This window comes from Ornithorhynchus anatinus, chromosome X3 (genome assembly GCF_004115215.2).
Source record: "Ornithorhynchus anatinus isolate Pmale09 chromosome X3, mOrnAna1.pri.v4, whole genome shotgun sequence".
In the NCBI taxonomy this organism is placed as follows: Eukaryota; Metazoa; Chordata; class Mammalia; order Monotremata; family Ornithorhynchidae; genus Ornithorhynchus; species Ornithorhynchus anatinus.
Genome location: NC_041751.1, coordinates 7,026,276 through 7,052,360, shown reverse-complemented (window position 1 = coordinate 7,052,360; position 26,085 = coordinate 7,026,276). Strand labels below are relative to the sequence as shown.

The window sequence follows — 26,085 nt, the reverse complement described above, 5'->3', positions numbered from 1 at the left end:
CAGAGACCACTTGGGTTCAACCTGCTCTTCAATCCACTTGCCTGCCTCCGGGGCCGTCCGCGGTATCCGCAGAAGCCTTTTCTCCGACACCGCACGTCGAGAGAGTCGACGTTCTTCCCGTCGCGGTCTTCCCCGGTCCGGCTTCGGGATCCGTACGTCGCCCGTTGCCGAACTGTACGTTGCAGGCGCTTGGTACGGGGCTCTGCACACAGCGAGCGCTCAATAAATACTACCGAACCACCGAATGAACCGGAAACCCTAATAAAGATGCCCCATATTTCTTTATTTCGCGTCCACGTCCGCCGTTCGTGTTTGGTATCGGGGCGCCCTCTGGCGGGCCAGCGCTCTCACTCGCCCATCCTTCTAGACTGAAAGCCCGAGTGGGCGGGGCCTCGGTCGGAAGGAGCTGGGTTCGAATCCCTCCTCCGCCACCTGTCCGTTGGGCGCCCTGTGCCTCCATCACCTCACCCGCAGAATGGGCACCGAGACCGTGAGCTCCACGTGGGACGTGGACCGCGCCCAACCCGACTACCGTCTATCTACCCCCGTGCCCGGCGCGTAGTGAGCACTTAATCACATTCATTCCTTCGATGGTATTTATCGAGCGCTTACTATGTGCAGAGCACTGGACTAAGCGCTTGGAACGAACGAGTCGGCAACAGATAGAGACGGTCCCTGCCGTTCGACGGGGGGGGGACGGACGGACGAGAACGACGGCGATAGAGAGAGTCGGGGGGAAGAACGTCTCGTAAAAACAACGGCGACTAAATAGAATCGAGGCGACGTACGTTTCATTAACAAAATGAATAGGGTGATGAAAATATATACAGTCGAGCGGACGGGTACGGTGCCGAGGGGATGGGGAGAGGGGGAGGAGCGGAGGGAGATGGGGGGAAAAGAGGGTTAAGCTGCGGAGAGGCGAAGGGGGGGGGGGGCGGGAGAGGGAGTAGAGTGAGAAGGGGGAGCTCCGTCTGGGAAGGCCTCTTGGAGGAGGTGGGTTTTAAATAATAACGTTGGTATCTGTTAGGCGCTTACTACGCGCAGAGCACTGTTCTAAGCGCCGGGGAAGATACGGGGTCATCGGGGTGTCCCACGTGAGGCTCACAGTTAATCCCCATTTGCAGATGAGGGAACTGAGGCCCAGAGAAGCGAAGTGACTTGCCCACTGTCACCCAGCTGACCAGCGGCAGAGCCGGCATTCGAACCCATGATCTCTGACCCCCAAGCCCGGGCTCTTTCCACTGGGCCACGCTGCTTCTCTGCTTAACAGATACCATTAAAAAAAAATTAAAATTCGCTTCGTAGGTAGCCAAACACCGGATCTGACCTTTAGACGAAGGGTCACCACCTTCTAAAAAAAGAAACGTCCGACGTAGAGAACATCAAATTGTTAAACACGGAAGATTTACGGATTAGATCGGGGGTCGATAACATTTCTCCTTTCGTCAGATCTGGAAACGTCGCGTATCCCCTCACCTGGGAGCGGCCTGGTTTAGGGGGAACGGGGTGGCCTAGTGGAAAGAGCCTGGGTCTGGAAGTCGGGAAACCCGGGTTCTCAACCTGGCTCTGCCACCGGCCTGCTCTGACCTCGAGACTTTACTATGCCTCGGTTTCCTCGTTTCTAAAAATGGGAATGACATTCTCCCTCCCGTTCTCCCTCCCCCTTGGATCGTGAGCCCGGCGTAGATCGGGGACCGTGATTAATACGACTGTTTCGCATCTCTCGCAGCGCCGAACACAGCGGTTGGCACGTAACCAAGACAGGCGTCATCGTTGGCGGTAAGGACGCGGGACGGGGAGTCAAGATACCAGGGTTCTAATCCCAGTTCTGCCGCGGGCCCGCCGCGGCACCTTAGGCAAGACGCTCTACCTCTGTGGGCCTCGATTTCCTTATCTGCACGATGGGGCCGAGATCGTTTGAAAACCTGTGTCCCTAGTACTTAACAAATGTCGCCATCATCGCCGCTCCCTAGCTGTCTACATCTCCGAGCCCTGGTCGCTGTTGTTTTCAATTTAGGCGGCGGTTCAGCGGCAGGCTGATGGCAGTGTAATCTAATTACGGAGCCGGTACGGGGGAAGCCGGGGCGCTTCCCTACCCTGGGCTTTCTTCCCTACATTGTACTTTTCCAAGCGCTCGGGACAGCGCTGTGCGTACAGTAAGCGCCCGATCGATCCGGCCCAATGAGTGAATGGATGAATGCCATTTTACTGAGCACTTACTGAGCACCGGATGGAAGGAATCCTGAAAGGTCAACGGGTCCCGCTTCCAGCCTTCGGCCGGGTGACCCGCTAAATCACGGGAGACACAAAGAACTCTACGCGCAACCGATTCGCCTCCGTTTTCATCTCCCGACTGGGGATGACCCGGGTCCCAGCTGCTCGGTGCCCGTCTCTACCCCGCGCGGCCCACCTCTGCCTCGGCGACAAACGCCCGGCCGGGGTAGCGGGTCGGCGCTTACCTCCGCGGCCCTCGGCCCCCTCTCTCTCGGGGAGGGAGGAGCGTGCGTGTCGGGGGTCCGCCCGGAAGAGGCGGCGACAGCAGGAGGTCACGGCGTAGATGGCATCCTTCTCGTCTCCATTCCTCCGGAGGAAGGGGATGAGGCTAAAAACTAGAGAGCAGCAAAGGTAAATCTCACAGGACCGGGGAGGTGGACAGATCAAGCGGAGACCGCCGAGGACCCCTGGGCAACGTAGCGCACGCGGACGTGCGTGGGCTTCGGCAGGCGTGACGATAGAGAAGCAGCGTGGCTCGGTGGAAAGGGCCCGGGCTTGGGAGTCGGAGATCACGGGTTCGAATCCCGGCCCTGCCACTTGTCAGCCGCGTGACTGCGGGCGAGTCGCTTCACTGGGTCTCAGTCACCTCATCTGTCAAATGGGGATTAAGACCGTGAGCCTCACGTGGGACAAAGTGATTACCCTGTATCTACCCCGGAGCTTAGAACGGTGCTCTGCACACAATAAGCGCTTAACAAATACCAACATCATTATTAGAAACACCTCTGCCGCCAACGGGTTACGTCGACTGTGGAGACTTGGCGTGTCCCAGTGATACTCGTTTCTTAATTATGAGAAAGCCAGATACGCGGTAACGTTTTGAAAGTTCTGCTCGGTAAAATCACTTCGTTCTCAAGCTTCCGCTTGTATCACGTCATCGAAATACAGCGACGACTTGATGTCAGAGCGATCCCTTGCTTAGTTTGCTTTCGCCCGTGGAAAGCGGCGTGACACGGGGCCCGGGGGGTCTAAGGACCCGGCTCCTTAGCCCAGCTCTGCCGCTCGTCTGCTAGGGGACCACGGGGGAGATGCCTTAACTTTTCGGGGCCTCGGTTCCCTCGTCAGTAAAAAAAAAATAATCGATCCGTTACCGACCGCTTACTGTGTGCCGAGCACTGTGCTGAGTGCTTGGGAAAGTACGACCCAAAAGAGTTGGCAGATGCGATCTCTGCCTACCAGGAGCTTACGGAGACGAGAGGCCCGTTCTCCCTCCCAACTTGGAGCGTGAGGCCCAGGCGGGACAGGAATTGTGCCGAGCCGATTATAATAATAATAATGTCGGTATTTGTTAAGCGCTTACTGTGTGCCGAGCACCGTTCTAAGCGCTGGGGTAGACACAGGGTCATCAGGTGGTCCCACGTGAGGCTCGCGGTCTTAATCCCCGTTTTACAGATGAGGGAACTGAGGCCCAGAGAAGTGAAGTGACTCGCCCACAGTCGCACAGCTGACGAGTGGCAGAGCCGGGATTCGAACCCACGACCTCTGACTCCAAAGCCTCTTTCCACTGAGCCGCGCTGATTATCTAGTCCAGTGTTCGGGCACGGGGACTGGCACGTGGTAAGCACTTAATTACCGCTATTTTCTTATCAGCGATAAATTCCTCATCCGGTGATTCTCAATGAACTTACTCTTTTCGATTGCTTTCTTTGATCCGGATATCCCGAACTGAAGTTTACCTAAAGTCAGGCACTTGTTTTCCTTCACGTACGCACGGCCGGCTAGCAGTATTCACTTTGATTTTATTATAAAAAAAAAAAAATGTACAGCGTTGTCTAAGAAATGGTCAATACAAGATAAACCATATTAGGAGGCAGAACCACGTGAATCGTTAAACCTGCTTTCTATATACAAACTCTAAAATTCCCAAAGTGGAACATCATTAAATGTGAAACACATTATAGCAATATACCCTATATACAAAACATACAGAGATCTGTTGGTTACCTCTGAATCTTTCATATACACGTAATCGAAACATAAAACTTTCACTGCCGCGATTCCATCGTCCCCGTCGGCCGGAAGCCGTCGAGTCGCTCTACGAACGGACGGAAAATAAGTTAGACGGAGTTTTCGCCGCCGGCTCGGCTTGCGGCCGGCCGGGAAGGCCCACCTAAATAAAACACACGGACACGTGGTCCGCGGTCCACGTGGCTCGCTTAAGGGAAGACACGTCCGGCCCACGTCTCGAGGGCGCGGCCCGGAGGTATCTCCGGCTCCGCGACCGAAAGCTGTCGTAACTTACGTCCATTTTAAAATACCGCGCGGTTTAAAAAACACAAAAGGGCATCTCCTCCTTCTGCAGCAAAAAGGGCAAGTCCGGGTTCTCCTCATCCGACCGAAACGCGTCGCTTCGGCCCATCTGTCATTTACAGGGGGTGGTGGGCTCACGTGAAATGCACATACAAGTTACACGGGACAACTGTGCAACTAGAACGTCCCCGGGGCGGGAAGGGGAGGGAAGCAAACAGTGCCTCCGGCCTCTCCCTCCTCCCACGCCGGCAATCAGAGAGCGATTCTCCTGGCCGTGTCCTTCTGGATATTGCTTTCGTCCTCGGGCGTCTCGTAAAACGGCACGACCCGCTTTTCTCCTCCAGACAAAAAGGCACTTCTGTGGGCAGAGCGGTTCCGGGCGGTTTAAGCGCGTTCCGCGGCTCGCATCTCGCTGATTTCAGCTATGCAGCCGCTGACCGCGGACGGGACGCTCTTCGCGGCCCCCGTTCTCCAAGAGTTTAACACGTCGAACGCTTCCGACGGGTTGCTGGGACTCAGTTCGCAAAGCGCGTAGACAGCCGCCAACTGCACGGCCCAGGGTACGGCTGCGGGGAGGAAAAAACCGATAAGAGAGTTCGTTCGGTCAGTCACCGGGAAGGTAGGTTTTCGTATTCTTGGAAAGGTCATTTTTCACATAAAAGACTATTCGAATGACCTGGATCCCACAGCTCAGTTTTCTACCTACAACGAAAATCACTCAGATAGAGAGAACGGTAATTTCAGAAGCCGACGGGCGCACGGAGTTAAAGCTCTGCTGGCCCAGGGATCCAAGCTGTTTAAACGGAAGACTGGGACTCGGCTTCAGAAACCTAACAATGATGATAACGTTGGCAGTTGTTAAGCGCTTACTACGCGCAGAGCACTGTTCTAAGCGCTGGGGGAGATACGGGGTCATAGGGTCGTCCCACGTGAGGCTCACAGTTAATCCCCATTTTACAGATGAGGTCGCTGAGGCCCGGAGAAGTGACTTGCCCACCGTCACACAGCTGACAAGCGGCAGAGCCGGGATTCGAACCCACGACCTCCGACTCCCAAGCCCGGGCTCTTTCCACTGAGCCAAGCTGCTTCCAAATTCCAGTCGCCAACATGGATGCCACTTATGGAATTCCGGGCTGGGCTCAGCCTCCCTCTAGCCCAGAGCCCCAGCAAATGCTCTGCTCCCAGATCCGTGCTCTACCTAGTAGGCCCTGCAGTTACCTGGGCTCTCTGTGCCTCAGTTTCCCTACAGGCATAGCAGACAGAAAGCTGTGACAGTAATTGCTACCTTGGGGGGGGGGGGGGGGACGGTACGGCTTACTGAACCCGGTGCTCAAAGACTTCCGGAAAAATGGCTGCCTTTTAACTTTCTCTCCCTTGACCAAACTAAGGGAGACAAATCAGTGAATTTCCAACACGGTGAAAAACTACTAAACGGAAAGAAGAACTTCTAAGTATAGCAAGCATAAAACGGAAGCTATAAATGGGGTCTTTACCTTCTTCTGGCGCATGTTTTATGAAAGTACCGATGACTCTGCTGATGTTTTTCACAGCAAAAGAATAGCCTTCTTTTAAACCTAGCTGGCCTAAGCGGCCTGAAAGAAAAAAGAATCGACACGCAAAACATCAATGGATACGTTCGTATTGACCGACCCGCCACACGGAGGCATTTAAAAGTGAATACGTTAAAACTCGGTTCACTGTAAGTGCCCAATAAATACGCTTGATTGATTCTACTCTCTACAGGCGCACCCCCAGATTGTGGCCACCCCACGATACCGACTCGCCCCGGCAAAGTCCATTCGCTCCCGGCTCTCCACCGGCTCTCCATCGCTGTCCTCTGACCACGAGCCTCCCGTCCCCCGTCTCCACCACGACGCTCCCCTTCTTTAGCCTCCGTACTTTTGGTCCCCCTAACGTTCTTTCATTGCCGCGTTGGCTTTCCTCGTGTGAAAACAACGGACGAGGCCACGGCGATTTTGAAGCGCTGGGCGGAGGCCGTGAGACCCAGCGGGAAGCCGTCTGCCGATGGGAAAAGAATGACAAAATGGCTCTCTGGTTCTGGCACTTCCAAGAGGGGGCAGAGAGAGGAAGAGCCAAAATCTGTGCGCTGCTCATCTCATTTACACGGCGGCGTAAACGAAACAGAGGAACAGAGTTGAGGACTTGATCTCTTACCTCTAGTCAAAAAAGATTTAAACTCTCTCAGATAAAGGTCCAATATAGATCCCTGGAAAAATATTCCACAAGTTGAGATCCCATTCCCCTCACAGGGGAGTTCTTCCCCACTTCTAATAACTCCTTCCCCTTGGAGAAAACTGATTTTCAGATTTTATAACTTCCTCGTATCCCTGATAATTATACCTCCCCTCCTCTTCTCAGGAAATGGAACATTCCATATTCCCTTCCCACACCAATCAGTGGTTTTTATTGAGCGCTTACCGTGGGCAGGGAACTGTACAGAGAAATTGAGAAAGTTGGGTACACCAGAGTGGACAGACGTCGTACCGGCCTACAGGGAGTTTACAGTCTAGTCGGGGAGACGGATTAAAAAAAAATACAAAACTATAACAGGGGAAGCAACAGAGTGTTAGGGTACGCTCTGGGGATGGAGTGAGCTCAAAGTGCTCAGGGGGGCTTGGGAGTGAGAATGGGATGGAGAGCTTAAATAAAGCATCAAAAAATGAAGACGTATACATCGGTAACACCGGGCCAACCGTTATATTTATTAAGATATAACACACACACATACTCCACCCTCAAAAAAAAGTGTATCTTGTAATTCCTAAGAGCAGGATTTGAGAGTGGTCTTTTTCCAATTTGTGTTAAGGGCAAGAGAAGCAAGGTTTAAACGAAGTTCACATCTAAAAAAAAAATAGTTTTACCCATTTTTAGGGTGACAGGACTTTCACTTACCGGGAGTCGGGCAGGGAACACCAAAGGCTGACACCATCGGTGCCTTTGAACACCAACGGCCCAGCGGCCCTCTCTCAAATCCCCTTCAAAGGTCCTGTCCCCGGGGGGGCCCGAGAATGACTCAGAAAAGCAAAACGACTCGAGTACAGACAGAAGGAGGGCGACAGTCTATCATGAGGACGGTTTGATTATTAATAGTTTATCACTTAGCCCTGTCAACAGATCGGTTCGTTGGAGCCTCGGGGAAGGGGATTCAGCTGCTCAAAGGCAAATCGTGCCCTCTCCCCACCAGGCTCACGATCTTCAATACCAAAAGGAATAAAAAAAGCAACGAAAGCAAGGAGCTCTAAAATGGCAGAGCGGTCCAACTTCCACGATCAAGTCTCTTTAGGTCGCTTTAGAATGGACTCGGTGCCGTTTCCGGCACGACCGACTACTCACCGATCAGTCTGAGTATCGACGCCACAATAACATCCGGAGGGCACGTAGTGTTCGTGTTCCCCTTTCTGTGCCGTATCCACGTGTCCATGACTGGCCACAGCTCTTTACTGGAAAATGAAAAGACACCACTCAGTGCTCAATTCTGCAAGTCTTCTGAGCGATTATGACTCGATCTTCAAAAGAGCTGGGCCACAGCCGGTCCAAAACGACCCCGCCCGCTTCCTTCATCGACGGATCTGTCATCAGCTCCTGAGCTGGGGCGTGGACGGGAAAGTCAAACTGAAAACAGTCTATGGTCTCGACCCACTTCCTCTCCAAGACTCGAGGCTTTATTAACCCGCTCCCTTTTCTCAAGCTGCCAACAAGGTTGCTTTCAAACGCCATACGGTTGCAGCCACGGACGGGTTTTCTAGGGATAACGCCTTCCACCGGGGAAGCGTTTGATACTCCCGTAGTGAAATGATACAGCTGTGGCACAGCCTGCTACGAAGATAACGGCGTCACCTCCCGCTCCCACCCAAACGGTACAACTGTGGAGAGAGATAGCCTTTCAAACAGAGCGACTGAGAAGATTTATTAAAGAGACCAGAGGGCCTGTCCCACCTTAAAGCCATCAGGGTGCCCGGATTCAAACTGCTTCCATCTTGCCTTCTTCCCTTCCTGGAACTCCCTCCCTCCCTTCTGAAATCCCACCTCCTCCAGGAGCACCCCCCCCCCCCGATTAATTATGCATTCACATACTGCACTGTTTAAGCACTTATCCATACATCTAGTCTCTTTTTCCCTTAAGTGCAAATACTCTTGTGTCCGAATCCCCCATTAGATCGTAAAGTCCTGAGGGCAGGATCCTTTTCTTCGGCTGTAAGCTTCCAAGGAATTAACAGCACTCTGCACGGTCGCTCAATAAATACCGACTGACCAATATACAGTAATCAACGAGGTATAGAGGAAGCACCGCGGCCTAGGGGGAAAGAGCACAGGTCTGGGAATCAGAGGAACTGGATTCGATCTCTCCGTCACTAATCCGCTGGGTGACCTTGGGAAAGTCACTTAACTTCTCTGTGCCTCAAGTTCCCTCATCTGTAAAATGGGAATTCAAAACCCGCTCCTACTTAGACCGTAAGCCCCATGTGGGACCCGACCCCGGCGCTCAATACACCGCTTGGCATATGGTAAGCGCTTAAGAGCTTCCGCAATTATCACTGCTCATAATAATAACGACAGATCACTTCCACACAGCTCAGATCAGAGAACAGCTCCATACCTTACGATGTTATCGTGTGTCCAAACCCATTTCTGATGACAGCAAAGTAGATCGATAGCAAATATATATTCCCAAGTGCTGTCACTTAGGTCTTCACCAAATTTTTCTCTTAACTGAAATTCCATTTTAGGACATAACTGTATCGCCAAAAGCAGACTTGAGATCATGATACCGACATCCAAGGAGGAGTTCTGGAAAGTGAGAGAGGAAAAAAAAAAATGTAAAATTAAAAGGGGAGTCTACTATTTAACACAAAGTACGCGAGCTAGGCTCAGATGGGGAAATCATTCACAGATAGAACTGAAGAGATCTTAGATTAATTTTGAATGGGGAATAATGCTGCCCTCCGTTTCATCTGAGTTTCGACTGACCATTTTTAACCTCAGTGGAAACGACACAATCGTCTATTCTTCCCTCGCCGCAACGACGAACGGTAAACGCGCATTTATTACTCAGAGTGGATGTCCCTGAACCAGGGACAGAATGCCCCTAAAACAATCAAGACTCCTCTCTCTCTCTCTCACTCGGTACTTGGCTGAAACAGAATCGGTGAATAAATTCATCGTCCGTTTTTAGCCACTGCGGAGTTTTCACTCTCCACCTCTTCTGGCCTCTTCACCCGCTGGTCCTGACGGGTAGAGACGAGCACAGTTTCACAGCAGCAGTGGACGGGGCCCAAGGCCCAGAGCGGAAAGAGCAGCGGCAGCCCACGCCTCCTGTCTCTCCCGCTCCCGCACACTACCGTGATTTAATCCTCCCCACCTTGGTGCCTTCAATTTTAGCCCCCATCTACCGTGACACCCCACCCCACCCCACCCACAAAGCTGAGGTCGATAAAATTCATTCATTCAATAGTATTTATCGAGCGCTTACCATGTGCAGAGCACTGTACTAAGCTCTTGGAACGGACAGTTCGGCAACGGATAGACACCATCCCTGCCCACTGACGGGTGACAGCGGGGAGAGAAGAGGGGGCCGTAAGTCTTCTCTTCGGCTCTGGTGCCGATTCTACGCTTATCATCGCAACGCGCGAAATGGATCTCCCAGGCTAGATGCAGACCCCACGTATTATCACTGTTCAACTCCCCGGCCAATTATCCCTCATTTCGTTTCCGAAGTTCCCCGAAATGGCTTTAGGCTAACCTCGACCAGTCAGGTTGGTACATGAATGACACTGTTTCAGATCACGATTTACAATTTCTCTACAAAACATTTTACTTATATCCAAATATGCCCGGCCGTTCAAAAACACCAGCGACCGCCCTTACCTTCGACGGGGCGGGGCCAATAATCTGTCCTACGCGTTCTTAATCTGCCTAGTGCGCTCTTAGAGAGTAAATCTGACCTTCTGGGGACCACCCACAAAGCCTTCAGAGCAGAGGTGGGAAGTTACATCTGCCAGAGGACTACGTTTCTGGGGAAAGGGGCCCCAAGGCCCCACGAAAGCAACTCTCCATGAGGGGGATGAGTTGACGGTGGTACACTTCTAGACAGGCCACCCTATGACCATCTGTCATTAACATTCTCAGAACTTGAAATAGAAACGGTTTGGCGGTGGAGAAGGGAAAATGAAAACTGAATCCAATAAGGAGAATTATTTAACCCAACGATAGGAGCTTTGGTAAACTCTTTAGTTCCTCACTCAAGGACAAGTTAAAGTCTACCTGGGTCACTATACGTTTTCTCCCTGTTAAAAGCATTCGTCCGTTCTGTTCCGGTGTCAGGATTTGCCCACCTATTCTCCCACCCGCGGTAATCTCGGAGCACGATCAGATGACCGAACCTGGTCAGAGGAGTCAAAAGGGCAAGAAACGGGGTGCAAAACTGATTTAGATTTAACTTATTTGTGATCCACACATATGCCAATGAACACCTCATGACAGCTCCCCGCCCCAAATCTTCAGTTTCTGTGCGTCTCAAACTGTGGGAGCAGCTTGTGTAACTATTGGAATATGAGATTCAAACACTGACTTGCCGGCAGGCGTAAAATAGGTAACTTGTTCTGCCTCTCATCTGGGTGGGTGGTTGAAAGAACCGTGCATCTGACAGAAGCTTTTGTCTCTAGACACGCAGAGAGGAGAGGCGAGGCCTAATGAGTACGGCACGGGCCTGGAAGGAGGAGGAGCTGGGTTCTAATCGCCGCTCCGCTACTTATCTGCTGTGTGACCCTGGGCAAGTCACTTCACTTCTCTGTGCCTCAGAAAAAAGGGGAGTAAGACGGTGAGACCCATCTGGGACACGGACTGTGTCCAACCTGATTAAGCTGTACCTTCCCCAGGGCTCAGCAAAGTGCCTGGAGTGTAGTAAGCACTAACCAACTACCAGTGACAAGCAGAAAGCATCCGGCATCCAGCAGAGAGTTCTATTTTGCAAAGCGGTACAACTGGACGGAAGACAATTTTAGAGGCTGCTGAAGTGAAATGCTGTAGAATAATAATGATAACAATAACGGTCACTAAGGACTTACTGCGTGCCAAGCACGGTGCTAAGCACTGGGGTAGCTACAGAATCGTCGGGTCCCAGATGGAGCTCACAGTCTAAGCAGGCGGGAGAACGGGGATTGAATCCCCATTTTGCAGATGGGGGAACCGAGGTACGGAGAAGCGAAGCGACTTGTCCAAATCACACAGCGGACTAGTGGCACAGCGAGGGATTAGAACCCAGGTCCTGACTCCCAAGCCCACGCTCTTTCCACTGCGCCATGCTACTTTTCAATCACACTATCAGTTCCATGTACCTGACCTTTCTTAGCCAACCGATCCCACAGTCCAATCTTCACTTTACAGTTCTTTACTCAGATTCCAGCCCATTCTTCCCCCAGAGCCATGGTACTTTGAAATCTCCACTAGGTGTACAAATATTCAAATCCATCATCGAATGAGAAGAGTGACTGTTGCTCACGAAAGAGGTGGCTCTCTTTGCCGTGGGTCAGACATCAGTCCCTTTTTCTACATAACAACCCAGGAGAAAGAAGGATTCATTCAATAGTATTTATTGAGCGCTAACTATGTCTGCTCCCTCTCTGCCCCCCCCCCCTTCACCTCCCCTCACCTAAGCCCCCTTTCTCCCCTTTCCCTCTGCTCCTCCCCCTCTCCCTTCCCCTCAGCACTCTGCTCATTTTTATTACCCTATTTATTTTGTTAATGAGGTGTACGTCCCCTCGATTCTATTTATTGTGATTACGTTGTCTTGTTTTTGTGCATCTGCCTCCCCCGATGAGACCGTGAGCCCGTCGACGGGCAGGGATTGTCTCTATCTGTTGCCGAATTGTCCATTCCAAGCGCTTAGTACAGTGCTCTGCACGTAGTAAGCGCTCAATAAATACCATTGAATGAATGAATGAATGAATGAATGACTGAACTCTGTGCAGAGCACTGTCCTAAGGGCTTGGAATGGACAATTCGGCAACAGTTAGCGACGATCCCTGCCCAGTGACGGGCTCACAGAAGAATGATGGGCTGGAGTAGGGGGCCGCTACTCTAAGATACAGCAGCCCCCGGCCCCCCAGCGACCATTTCCGCCCAGACAGAGGTGGACGAGGCCCGCGTACCCCAGGCTACCATGCCAGCCCCCGCCCTACGTGCCCAGCGTTGCTGGCTGGGGACGCCCAGGGCCGGGAAGGGATCGAGCCCAAGTTACCTCTTCCCAGTTGAGATAAGCACTCAAGCAGTTCAGAACCTCTCCTCTGGCACGCTGCCGGGCGACGAGCTGGATGGCTTTGTTCAGCACTCCTTGAAAGATAAATATATCATGCCACGTGCTTGCGATGAACAGAGTTAACTTCTCAGATTCTGGAAAATCTAGAGGAGGGAACACGGAATACAACTTTTCACCTCACAATCTGGACAAAATTCCAACCATCACTTTGTCACAGACTTGAACGTTCAACCCCTGCCCTTTCCCCCGCCTCACTACACAGAAACGCAGAACCGTAAGGCTCTGGAGGGCTTTTAAAAGTGATCTGCTCCGGCCCCTGCAATTTAGACGGGTCTCTTTCAAACTTCTCATACGTCATCATTTCCGAAAATTGTTACGTAGATGGAAAACAGAGTGATTTGATAAAAGTGACGGGTCAGATAACCCAAAACCTGCACACATAATGAAAACGATTCATTTATTAAGCACTCACTAAGTGCCAGGCACTGTGCTAAATGCTGGGCCGTTTCCAGGATGCTAGATAAATAAGACGGATTTTGAGTAGGGCTCAGGGAAACGGCTGGGAGGTTTTCTGACCTAGGACTTTTCTTACCAAGTCTTTTAAGATCGTGTTTTAGAGGGAATCAAGCAAAAGTGAAAGGATTGTTCCTCTATAATCACATCGGCTCTTAAAGTGGAGGTGCTAAATAGACAGGGAAGGTCTCAGTAAATACAAAATTAAACAGGGAAATGTACTGAATTTTATGACATAAATTTGACTGTCTTCACTTACACTGCAAGTTCTTCTTGAGCAGGGAACCTTTCTACCACCTCTACTGAACCGTACTCTCCCAAGTGCTTAACGCAGTGCTTGGCACACAGTAAATGCTCAATGAACACCAATGACTGAAAAGGTGTCTACTAAAACCATTTTAGGGTGTCCCATCTGAAACACAATGCAGGTCGATCCCTCTACCCTTACCCATTTACCTCTCGTGGTTCTGTCTTTAGATCGTAAATATTAATGTCTATCTCCCCTTGCAGACCGTAAGCTCGTGGGCAGGGAACGTTTCTACAGCCGTTATACCGTACTCTCCCAAGAGAAGCAGCGGCTCAGTGGAAAGAGCACGGGCTTTGGAGTCGGAGGTCATGGGTTCGAATCCCGGCTCTGCCACTTGTCAGCCGTGTGACCGTGGGCAAGTCACTTCACTTCTCTGCGCCTCAGTTCCCTCATCTGTAAAATGGGGATTAAGACCGTGAGCCCCACGTGGGACGACCTGATGACCCTGCGTCTACCCCAGCGCTTAGAACAGTGCGCTGCACGTAGTAAGCGCTTAACAAATACCAACATTGCTATTATTATTTAGTACAGCGATCGGCGCCCAGTAAGCGCTCGGTAAACACCACTGAACGACTGATGTCGAAAGCTCGGAAGTCACACGGTGGGAAAGGGAAGGGGGGTTCGCCCCGGTTGACCCTTCGATGGGGACAGGGACGACTCCAGAGCCGGACGGTGATCCGTCGGTGCCCCGGATGAGGCAAAGGGGCATTCCTCGGAAGCCCCATCCAGCAGTGCTTTACCGCTAAGCAAGCTGAACGTGGAGGCGGTGTGTTTGATTCTGAAATCTAAAGATTTCTCCAGTCGGTCTCCTTCATTTCTAGGTAAAGACAGCCCGACCCATGTCACAACTGAATAGCCGTCCCAGTTGAATCCGCTATTGGCTTGGACCTGCCATGTCTATTTCGCACGTACGCTTTAGGCACGGATATGGTCATCGACGAGCAATTTCTGAAATAAACAACGTCGGGACGATTCATTCGAAACCTCTAGCCGGGAGAGCTGGAGTCCAGGCTCCGGGCAGGGCTGATGCAATCGTGAGACATCTAGGCAACGCATCTACGACTTACTGCTCGCAATTTAGAACTCCGTAGGTTTAACGGCTCATTTACGTTCAGCCCTCCGATACATTACGTGTCACCTGATTTGATACTAGCCTGGCGATTGCCTTGATTGATAGAGTAAGAAAATTATCACTGGAAACCTGAACATTTCAGGGAGGTATGTCACTACAGGAGCAGAGAAGTAGGGGAGATGAGGCTAAATGATTGAACATTCCTTCCGAAGACTCCTTCAAAAGACCTTCAGCCTCTTCTCTCCTTCCGCATTTTTTTTTTTTTGGCCTGAACGCACACCTGATTTCAAGGCTCTCACCTGCTCCAACAATCCCAAAATAACTCAGCTAGGAGGTACCTGACCTTTTCCTTCCCGATGACTAAGACCGGTGTTCCCACGAGCAGAATGAAAGAGTGAAATCAGACTAATTCGCACTCCCTCGGTGAGGGACTCTCATCTCCGGCATGACCGGAAAGCGAATACCCGGGGGTAGATCTTGCCGAAGCCATATGAGAAACATTTAGTCTGTAGGCAGGAGACCTGCCTCCGTCTTGCCTTTACTCAACGGGTAAACCTGCACGTCCGCTAGCAATCTGAACAAATTCAAAGGTTTCCTCGGTGGAAAGGGCTACGGGTAACTGGGGAGGGGCAAGATGACGTCTTCCACGAAGCACGACCTCTCGCCGTACCTTCTTTAAGCAGGGTGTAACAGAAGAGGCGAGCCCGTTCCAAGTCTCCGAGATGCCTGCAGATCCCGACATACACCCTGCACAGGGCATGAACGTAACTGTGGTCCGGAGACGGCTTCTGCGTTTTCAGTTCGGAGAGAATCGCGTGAAGCAAGGTTTCTGCTAGATGCTGTGACGACAACGGAGAGAGCGATTTAGACCGGCCTCGACTTTTGGTCTCAACAAGACCAGCTGTCGGAGTAAGATTAAAAACATCCCAATCGTTTCTAACAGAGGAAGGCGATAACCTCGTTATAACACTGCCGCTAGACAAAAAGAGCATCAGGCCCCTGCTCGGAACTGGGTTGCACCAAGGGGCCCGTAGCGGAGTAACGAGAGCAAAGAATCGCCTGAACGACGCGGATCAAGAAAACTAACTTCAGACCGTCAGGGCCCTTGCCTCAGAAGCAGATTCAACTGGCTGTCACGGACCGTTAAATGTAAAGTCTAAGTCAGTCGGTCACCGGTATGTATTTAGTGCTTACTGTGTGCAGAGCACTGCTCTGAGTACTTGGGAAAGTACTCACGCTTGAAGCAGCGTGGCTTAGTGGAAAGGGCACGGGCTTGGGAGTCAGAGGTCACGGGTTCTAATCCCCGCTCCGCCACTTGTCTGCTGTGTGACCTTGGGCGAGTCACTTCACTTCTCTGTGCCTCAGTTCCCTCATCTGTAAAAATGGGGATTAAAAAATGTGAGCCCCACGTGGGCCAATCTGATTACCCTGTATCTACCCCAGGGCTTAGAACAGTGCCCTGCACATAGTAAGCGCTTAACAAATACCATAATTATCATCATTATTACGATACAACCGTGTGGGTAGACGCGATCCCCACCCACAAGGACCTCACAGACAACCGGGGGGACACCGATGTTAAAGCAGATTAGGGATACTCTAGGGGAAATAGAGTATAAAAATATTTACGGAAGCAGGACTGCGTCCAACCTGATTTGCTTGTATCGACACCAGTGTCTAGTACAGTGCCGGACACGTAGTAAGCACTTAGATGCCAGGAAAAATAGTTCACTGTCAGGCGCGTTTATTCATTCAGTCAATCGTATTTATTGAGCACCTACTGTGTGCAGAGCACTGTACCAAGCGCTTGGGAGAGAACCATATAACCCCATAAAGAGACACATTCCCTGACCACAACAAGCTTATATTCTACAGTCTGGTCGATGCAGAGGGGAAGATGGAGGAAATTGAGGGTTTAGTCTGAGAAGACTTCTCGGAGGATATGTGATTTCAGGAGGGTTTTGAGCATTCCATTTTCTGTCCAAGAGGTCCGTCCCAAAGCACTCCGGGAAAGGGGACAGATGACAGTGACTCGCTCTGAAGAAGGGAAGAGATCCGTTCAAAGCATTCGTAGGCATCGGGAACAGAGTCGGGATGAAAACTCCAAAATTAAGTCTGTAGACTGTGAGAGACGAGACAGCTCCTTTTCGGGGTACTGGCCAACGCACAGCAAAGGGTCTACAAGATTTTGTTAACGGAGCACTCGTCTGCCAAAAAATGACAAGCGAATAAAGCCAACAGAGAACTGGCCTAGTTGACAAGAGCCCGGGCTCAGGAGTCAGAAGGACCGGGGTTCTAATCCCCGCTTCGCCACCTGTCAGCTGCGTGACCTCGGACGAGTCACTTAACTCCTCTGGGCCTCGGTCACCTCATTTGTAAAATGGGGATTAAGACTGTGATCCCCATATGGATCAACCTACTTATTTCGTCGCCATCCCAGTCCCCGGCACACAGTAAGGACTTCAATACCATCAAAGCAAACACAAACGAAAGCTTCTGCGGCAAAACTTTCATCTCTTGAATTCTAATTTTTTGGGGGGGGGGGGGGGCAATTCATCTCCCCTAGAAATTCAGTGAACTTTCTATCCTGTCGAACCGAACGTCGGAAGTCGGCGACGAACCAGAGCACACCGCTTACCTTCTTCGTGATTCCGAATTCAGAGACGACTTCTTTCTCTTGATCTCTCATTACCGGCTTCCTAGAAATATTCCCCACGTACACATGGCTGGAAATGACAGGCAACAGATCGAAACAGGTTTCGGCGATTTTCTTCAGCGCGTCGGTCACGCCGCCGTCGCGGGGCTCGGCCATCTCTTGGGTCGGCGAAGGCGATTCGCCAGCAGAGCTGTTGGCCGGCTCCCCCCCGGGCTCCCCACGGCCCGCCCCCGGGCTTTCAATCTGAGGGGACCCGGCTGGGAGGTCTTCGGCGATCCCCGCGGGAGCGTCCCCCAGACCGTTCTCCGCTTTGGGCGACTCGCTGTCTAGGCGCAGCCTTTTAGCGCTCCGCAGAACCGACGTGGAGACCGATGCCCTTTTACACCCCCGCTCCCGTGAACTTGCGGACTGAGTCTCCGCGTCCTCTACCTTCTCCCTGTCGCCCTCGGCGCCGGCGCCGCTTCCCGTTTTAACGAACGCCGTCGACGTGGAGGCGATCGCTTTGAATCCCGTGATCTGGTTGACGGGCCCCGGTAAACTTTTGCAGTTGGACTGGGGGCACCTGTTCAGCTGAATGTTGCCTTTGAGGATGTTGAGCGTTCTGGCTCTGGCGGACAGTTCCGGGTACATGGTGTCGAGGATCTTCACGGAATTCTCCTGTGGCCTTCCGGGCGTGGAGTTGCCCACCGCGGACGGAGGAAGCCTTCCGGGCACGGGGAGGGCGTGCTTCGGCGTGGCGGCACAAAACTGCAGGGGGGACGTGAGGATCCTTCGACCGGCTAACGCATCCGAGGGCGACGGACTGGCGAACAGGGGCGATTTGTACCGAGGGTCGTCCGACAGCGGAGACATCAGCGGAGGGACCGGCGTGTCCCGTAACGGGGAGATCAAGTCATCAAGAGGTGACGGTAGCGAGGACTGACTAGAGGTCGACATGATCGGGGAGACGGGACGCAGCGCTCTCGGGGGCGTATCCAGTAAAGGGGGCAGCAGGGGAGGCAAAGGCGGACCTATCTCTTCCCTTATCCTGGTGATCACGTCGGAAGAACATTTCGTCGGGGTGGAAGTGTCGGCGTTGGCTAAAACCGGCTGGGTCACGTGACCCTGCTGAAGTTTGCCTTTACACCTGCTATGCGATAATTTCTGAGGAGGCCTCCCTTGTTCAGGTTTCGTCTCGGTGGAAGCCTCCGTCGACGGAACCGGTAACTTTCCGTTCGGGAGATCTGACCGCGTCCCGTTGCTACACACCGGGTCACCGAAGGTCTCCAGTTCTAAGATATCGTCTCTACTATCAAATTCGACGCTCTGGGACTCGGGAGTTAAATTATGTTCTCGAGGGACGGAGAGTAACCCGGATGCGGGGAGTAGATTCCACAGACAGCTGTCTTTGGACATAGCGCTTTTACCATTTCTGGAAAAACTTTCCCGGGACAGTAAGGGATGGACGAGCTCCTCGGGAGCGAGATCATCTTCCAGCCTCTCTGGACAAATATTATTTTGAGCTTGAGGGGCTTCTGCGTGAGTCGCACGGGCCTCGGTCCGGTCCGTTTCTGACTCGAGTTGTTCGCCATTTACCGACCTCTGGTTGCCGGGCTCTACGATTCCCAGATCCAATTCCCCGTTCTTCACAACACGTCGATTTACGATTTCGGGGTCCCTCCCTGACACCCGATCCTGCGGCTGGGTATCTTCCGACCCGTCGGTATCATTCCCCGTGGGGTCCCGTACTAACGTCTCAGACGGCTGTAATGTTGATCCTGTCCACTCGGACAAAACGTTCTCTCCATCGCTAGTTCCCCCGTGTGCAGCTGAGCGCCGTCCGTGTTCTACCCTTTGGGTCGTTTCACCGTTAACCCCGTCGAGCACGGGAGGGCCATTTTTACGACTGAGGTTCTCCATCGGTGCTGGGACACTTCGGGTGGTTTCGCCGTGAACCCCATCAACTGCGGGAGGATCATTTTTACGATCGAGTTTTGCCACCGCTGGCGGAAGCTCATCTACAGCATCCGATGAAGAGGGGTTAGCCACGGCACAAGGTAGAAAGATTCCTTTAATCTCTCCCCCGGCCACGCTGCTGCATGTGGTCATGAGAGAGGAGTCTCCAGATTTTCTGCCAGCAGGAGCCTGGAAATTGGTCTCAATGTTTTGTGCTTCTTCTCTGGTAGGTGTCTGAAGTGAGGCCCCCATAAAACACTGGGTAAACTGGCTCTTACACTTGACTTTTCTTAAGGGATAAACCTCCTCTTCCGATTCGCTCGTCTCTTTGGTAGCCTCCAAAGAGTCTTCCCAGAGTCGGCTTCCATTTTTTTCTCCAGGTATCACCTCCTCTTCCTTTAGTTCGTTCTCTCCACGCTTCTCGGTCACCCTTTCTTCACCAGCACTTTCTGTCGTGGAGTTCCCCGCCGCATAATTCCTTACAGGATCGCTTTCATACTCTACTCCCGCCGCTGGAAATCCACTGCTCTCAGACGCAGCATTTAGGGTAAAATTTTCCAGGACTGCCGTTAAAGATTCGATTTCCGTGGATGGCCAACGCTCTCGTTTCACCACAGGTACGTCGGCATCTTTAGCTGCAACTTCCGTTCGTCGCTCTGGAGGTTCTACGACGAGAACGGGTTGCTCGCTCTCACTCTCGATTTCTCTCGCGCTTTTACTTTCACTAGCGTGACTAAGTGGCTCACGCTTCGCTTTTTTAACATCAGCACATTCTGCTTGCCGATAAGCCAAGGGAAACTGAAAAGAGTGACTGACGGGATTCGTGCCTCTGCCATTTTCTTTACTTAGGGAAGAAAACGTTTTAAAGCCCCAGAAAAAACAACTCGCATCAGCCGGGTCAGAAACTCTGCACTTCTGCTGCAGAGGTCCATTCCGGATCCGGGGCGTGCTCGGAGACGGGAGGTCAGGGCGTACAGTTCGAGCTTCGCCTCCCGAACTCACGGAACCCCCGGGGTCTATCTCCTCTAAAGCCCTGCCGTCTTCCCACGTCCCGTTTATACAAGGCCGGGGGTCCTCGTCGACACCCGCTCCCGAGGTAGTCAGAATCGTGGCATCACAAGGCTGATTTGGCTTCCCTCTATCACGCAGGACAAACATTTCTGCCGTATGGCTTTTCTGGCTTTGAACCGAGAATCCTTCAGAAGGGACCGGTGACTCTCCGGCTGTTGCACACACAGAATCCTCTACGGCGAGGAAATCAGCAGAGGCCTTCAAATCGGACCGTGGCCAGGTTGAAGTGGCTTGCTCGACCGGCGATGCCGCGTCTACTTCCTCGCTTTCTAATGGTTCGTCACTTTTCTCGATGACACCTTTCGGTTGGGGTGACGTCCGTTCAGGTGGAATATTCACCTCCCTACCACACGATTTTAGAGATTCAAGCTCCGCAACGGGCTGTTTTTCAGATTTTGTCTGGTCGCCGTCTGTTCTCGAATTTGTTTCGAGGGATAAGGACAGAGTCCTACGGTTATGGCTAGCTACAAGTAATTCCTCCTTCAGTTCTACGGGATCGTCTTCTCCCTCAAGAAATTCTAATTTGGGTGACATTCTTGTGCCTTCCAAGGTAGACCTCAGTTCTAACTTCAAAACTTCTTGTTCACCGCCTGGTTCAGCTCCCGGTCTTTCAAAATTTCTCTTCAGTAGCTGCTCGCTTTCTTCAACGCTACGTGATTTGTATATTTCGAAACTACGATCACACTTTACCAAATTACTAAGACAGTCGCTTAAAGATGGGTTTTCTAATTCGGTTTCATCAACTTCAATCCTCTGATCTTCAATTTTATCTCGTTCGCCACTTCTGCCTCCACATCCCGACTGATCGCCTGGCTGCACTTTGGCCTGGTCTTCTGGAATGCCGGCACCCTCCATCTCCGTGCTATTCTGGACTGATTCCGTCGTCCCCGATCCGAGCTTCAAAGCCCGGAGGGTGAGCTCCAGTTTGCTTTCGCCTCGAGAACCCTCTGAAGGCTCCGACCGCCTGTCCGACGTGGACAGATTCTGAGACCGAGGAACTGGCTCGCAAGTGTTTGGTTCCACCGGTGGGATCTCGCCAAGGTTAGCCTCAGTAACAGAGTCTGTAACAACACACTGCTTTACTGTCCTTTCCATCCTCGACTGATACGTCATCTCGTTATCCTGACTCTTGAAACCGCTGGAGTTAAGCGATGAAGAAGCATCGGTAGAAAAGGAAAACAAAAAATCCTCCCCAGGGTTCTCTCTTCTAAGGGCGGCCTCTCCGTCTTCTGATTCGCTGGTTTCTTGGAAACCGGGCTCCGACTGACGGTTGGACATTTTCATTTCTTCCTTCTCACTCGCTGCCTCTCTGCCTTCTTCCTGGAGACGTCGGTGGGCTGTCGACACACTTTCGCCGGGACAGGCGATTTCCGTTGCCATTTGTTTATCAAGTTTCGACTGGGACGCTTGTTCTTTAGCTGACACGCTCTCCCCCGGAGGCTCTGCTGGTTGAATGGACCTTTCCCGGCTACGTTGAGGGCTACACGGATCCGTACGCGAAGGGGAGGCCTCCACCGCCGGCACCGGGACAGGTGTCGCCTGCCTCGGGCACTCAGAGCTAGGAGACGAACAAACAATTGCACAGGCTGTCTCTTCGACTTGCACCGCTTTGTGATCCACCTCCTGGATTGTTTCTGCCACTTGGCTTTCCATCTTCTCTGACGTACCCGACTTGTCATCCGTTACATATTCAAATGGCACCGCCGGGGGTTCTTCATCAGTTCCGGTGGAAGTTATCGAAGCTGTCTGCTCTGACTCCACTTTGTCCTCACTACAATCTCTTGGTTTTGTTGTCAAAATGTCGTACCCACCGGGTGTGACGTCATTCTTATCCAGTTTACTTGGGCTCACGATGCCGGGGTCTGGTTCGGGCCCTTCGTCCCAGTGTTTACTTTCCTCTTCTACACCGTTGAGGCCATAGGTGTTCTGGAATTCAGCTGGGTTGTTTTCTAGAATACATTCGACAGCTTGCGCACTATGAGATATTTCGTCGTCGCTGGAATCCGAAAGGTCTCCAAACAACGTGTCCTTCAAACGACAGAACAGTTTTCATCATCAAATATGACATTTTTAAATTCAAGACTCAAAATCCCTTTTTTTAATTAAGGGGGGACGGTACAAGCTTAACCAACATGCCTTCGTAAGATGATTCATTCTTTTTGAGTTAGAAGTTTCCTTTGGCCAAATCTCTCAAATACCCAAGGAAGTCAAAAGGATGAAGGACCACTTAGAAAAACAGGAAGTAACAGGCTCAAGGTAACAAAGGCTAAAATGTGACATGGCCATAGATAAGGATTAAAAAACGTTACAGTGGGACGTGGTCGCCAGCGGGAGGACTCCTACACAAGGGTATAGAAGCACCTAAGGAAAGGCTTCCCGGTAGATGACTTTGCCGTTGCAAAAAAAATAACTGAACCGCATGCCTGGCGTCCTTCTGACCCCAATTTTTGATCCGCAGCACCACTGGTTAGTGCTGAAACCAGCTGCCTCAAAAGCACTTAGCTATTTTAAACTTAATAGAGAGTCAAACGAGCAAGACGTCCCTGAGATGAAAATGACCACGATCGCTTTCTTTTTCGCGACGTGACGATCGAGTGAAACCAACCGGGTTTCACTTCCTTGAGCAAGACATGGCAGTAAACACAAAATGCAACTCCCTAGGTGACTGTCACGTGGAGAACATCTCTCTGCCAAAAGTTGCATCACAAAAGGAGGCTGGAGGCAAAGTAATAGATGTCACGCTGCTCCATGTCTGTCTTTTTACTTGCGTAGCTAGAAAGCCTTTTGTCCCCTCTTTAAAGATCTCCTTGCTTCTTGCTGACAAGGAATATTAAAATATTGTCAAGAAGTAGCAGGCCAAATAGCACAGCTGCACCGTTTTAAAACCTCAGAGTAATCTCTGAGAACGACAACCTCCTCTGTCAATAATAAAATAATTGAAAGCTTCATAAAACACAGATAGAAATGAAATCCATTTAAATTCAATAAATACTTTCAGCATGACATTACCATTCTATCGCTTCTAATATACCAAAGGATATGAACCCATTCATCAAAAACTAATTACCTAAAAAAAATGGCTGAAAATGACTTGGCAAACAAAGAGGTGGAGCGATTCAGAATGGAAATAAAGCTGCAATCTGTGCAACGATTAGCAACTTGAGTGAGACTAATTGAGATTTCAATTCAGCCGACAACTCTGATCCTCTCAGCCTTGTCTGGGGACCACTGACGAAAACCGTGGACCGGGCTGACCACCAATCTGACCCCGAAAAAGAGTTCTTTAGCTTCTCTCCTCTTTAACGGAAGACATCTGAAGAAGGATAACCAGAGAAGCCCCCGGATTTTCCACTGATTCCAAATACAAACCAGATTTTGGCCCCCAATTCCATGACTTCAGTCTTTTACATTCACAGAACCAACACACACTAATTGATCACAACGGGCGTCCAGAGACAGCCTGAGATAAAATACCACAGTAGCAACTGGGAAAGACAACTGCAAACACTCTGTAACTCACTGGCGTAAACCGTGGCAACGATTTCACCGGAGACAAAAGGGGAGGGGGTTTGACCCAGTTCAAGATCACTTGTAGCTCCTCTTCAGTGAGTTTGTGTTTTTCACCCGGGAAGTCAGACCATCTGTCCTGTGCCTCTTCTGTCCTCCCAGGCTCTGTCCCGTCGTCCTCGCGAAAAGCAATTTCAATACTGCGGTCCTCTTCGCCGATCCTGTCATCGGCTGAGGAGTCCGAGCCAGGAGGTTCCCGGTCTACTTCCATCGACAGGGTCGTTAAGCACGTCTGCATTTCTAGGGTTTCTACGGGACTGCTCTGGTGTGGAGGCGCTTCACAGTCATCAAGAGACTTCCTCGACTGTCGGTGTTCTTCGGCCGCCTTTTCTGTGAGCAGATATTTAGAAATCAAACATGGACTATCGAGCTTTACGGAGGTTAGCGGTCAACTACCTTTACGTTAAGTCCCCTCGTGTTAATCAAGCTAAGTGAGTTAAATTAGCACTTTAAAAAAGGAAACGTTCTCTCTCAAACTGGATTTTAAGGCTTCCAATCTACCGCGCAGCGGGCTTTCACGCCAGAGGTAAGAATGCTGTGCCATCCCGAGTTGTATCGAGGGACCCGTTCGACTGTCATCCCTTGATCTGGAGACCCCGTTCAGCACATACTTATTTGGAAGCCAGCACAACATTGTCAAACTACACTGAGAGTGTGCCGATTAAGGACGATATGTACACGTGAAATGATATTTCTAGTCTCAGAACTCCTAAAATGGCTATTTTTTAAACCGTCTTAAATGCTGCATCACGCACCTTCCTCATTCAAAGCCTTAGTTTTCTTTTCTGGTGTCACTGAAAGTTCTTCGAAGGAAGGTGCTGTTAAAAAAAAAAAAATCCCATTATGTATTGAGAATACTGGGTGACAATCTGCCGGGAAAAAATAATTTACTGAGCTCAAATTCACGCTAAGATGGATTTCTCTTACATGGGATGCATTCTTCATCCTCAGGCTGCAGTGTCTCTGAGGTGGAGTCGATGCACAACCAGAGTTCTTTCAGTAACAATCTTATTTTTTCTAAAATAAAAAAAAGGAAGCATAATAGGAATCTACTGTATTGCCATTTCTATTTTAGACTCCTAATGATACCCTGCATTTATAAAAACAATGGCTTTGGTTGCTTTTCTCTTAAGGGCATAGCACAGAATTCCAAAAATCAAACAGCGCAGGACAAGACCGCACTGTTGACAGCTCAAACTGAACACGTCCGAAACAAAACTTCTATCTTCCCACCCAGACCCTGTCCTCCCCAGTCATCCCCATCCCTAAGAGACAACGTCACTATCCTCGGTATCTCACGAGCCCATAACTTCCCGCTGTCCTCGACTCGTCTCTCACACTACGCACACATTCGATCCGTCACCAAATCCTGACAGTTCCACACCTTCGCAACGTTGCTAAAATCCGCCGTCTTCTCCATCCAAACTGCTACTTAACGGATCCAAGCACTCATCCTCTTCCGCCTTGACTACTGTACCTGCCCTCCTCTCTCTCCGCGCCAATCCATACTTTGCTCTGCTGCTCAGATCATTCCTCTAGAAAAAGATTAGTTCAAGTCTTCCCACTCCTCACGAACCTCCGGTGGTTGCCCGTCCACCTCGGCATCACGCAGCAACTCCTTACCACTGCCTTTCAAGTACTCAATCCGCTCACCCCCTCCAACTTTAACTCACCGATGTCCTCCTGGAGCCCAGGCCACACGCTGCCCTCCTCCTCTATCACCAATCCGCTCCCTGGTGTGTTTTACTCTCTCAAGCGCTTAGCAAAGTGCTCCGCGCACAGCACGTGCTCACTGAATACGACTGATCGATTGTGCTCTATTCCCGTTTATCCCGCCACCAACTCCTTGCCCACGTCTTCCCTCTCACCCGGAACTCCCTCTTCCTCCAGACCAGCAGTCTCCCTACCTTCGAAACCTTATTAAGTCACCATATCCTTCAAGAGGCCTTTCCCCAACAAACCCTCTTTTCCCCGACTCATCTCCCTTCTGCGTTGTCTGTGAACTTGGATCTGTATCCTTTGGGCATCTGGTATTCACCGTACCCTCAGCCCATAGCACTTATGTGTATATATATATATATACACATATATATATATATATCTTGATATATAGAGATATAGATATATCTTGATATATAGAGATATATTGCTATATATCTTGATAT

At 51.1% G+C, this 26,085-nt stretch overlaps 1 protein-coding gene across 4 annotated transcripts in view; it reads right to left on the bottom strand.

Annotated features, from left to right (window-relative positions):
• Positions 1-3,996: 3,996 nt before the first annotated feature.
• The window catches only part of ICE1 (interactor of little elongation complex ELL subunit 1), a 40,138-nt gene continuing 18,049 nt past the window's right edge, over positions 3,997-26,085 (bottom strand). For 3 of the 4 annotated variants that reach the window (XM_029053697.2, XM_029053695.2, XM_029053698.2), the window contains 10 exons: positions 24,848-24,937; positions 24,676-24,738; positions 23,874-24,250; positions 17,330-22,381; positions 15,362-15,530; positions 12,782-12,942; positions 9,143-9,333; positions 7,879-7,985; positions 6,018-6,116; positions 3,997-5,090 (listed from right to left, as the gene is read on the bottom strand). In XM_029053697.2, the coding sequence (XP_028909530.1) occupies positions 4,909-5,090; positions 6,018-6,116; positions 7,879-7,985; positions 9,143-9,333; positions 12,782-12,942; positions 15,362-15,530; positions 17,330-22,381; positions 23,874-24,250; positions 24,676-24,738; positions 24,848-24,937 (6,491 nt within the window). In that variant the 3' untranslated portion in view covers positions 3,997-4,908. Of the gene's footprint in view, positions 5,091-6,017; positions 6,117-7,878; positions 7,986-9,142; positions 9,334-11,870; positions 12,091-12,781; positions 12,943-15,361; positions 15,531-17,329; positions 22,382-23,873; positions 24,251-24,675; positions 24,739-24,847; positions 24,938-26,085 lie in introns of those variants that run through there. The other variant, XM_039910670.1, reaches the window with a different exon arrangement.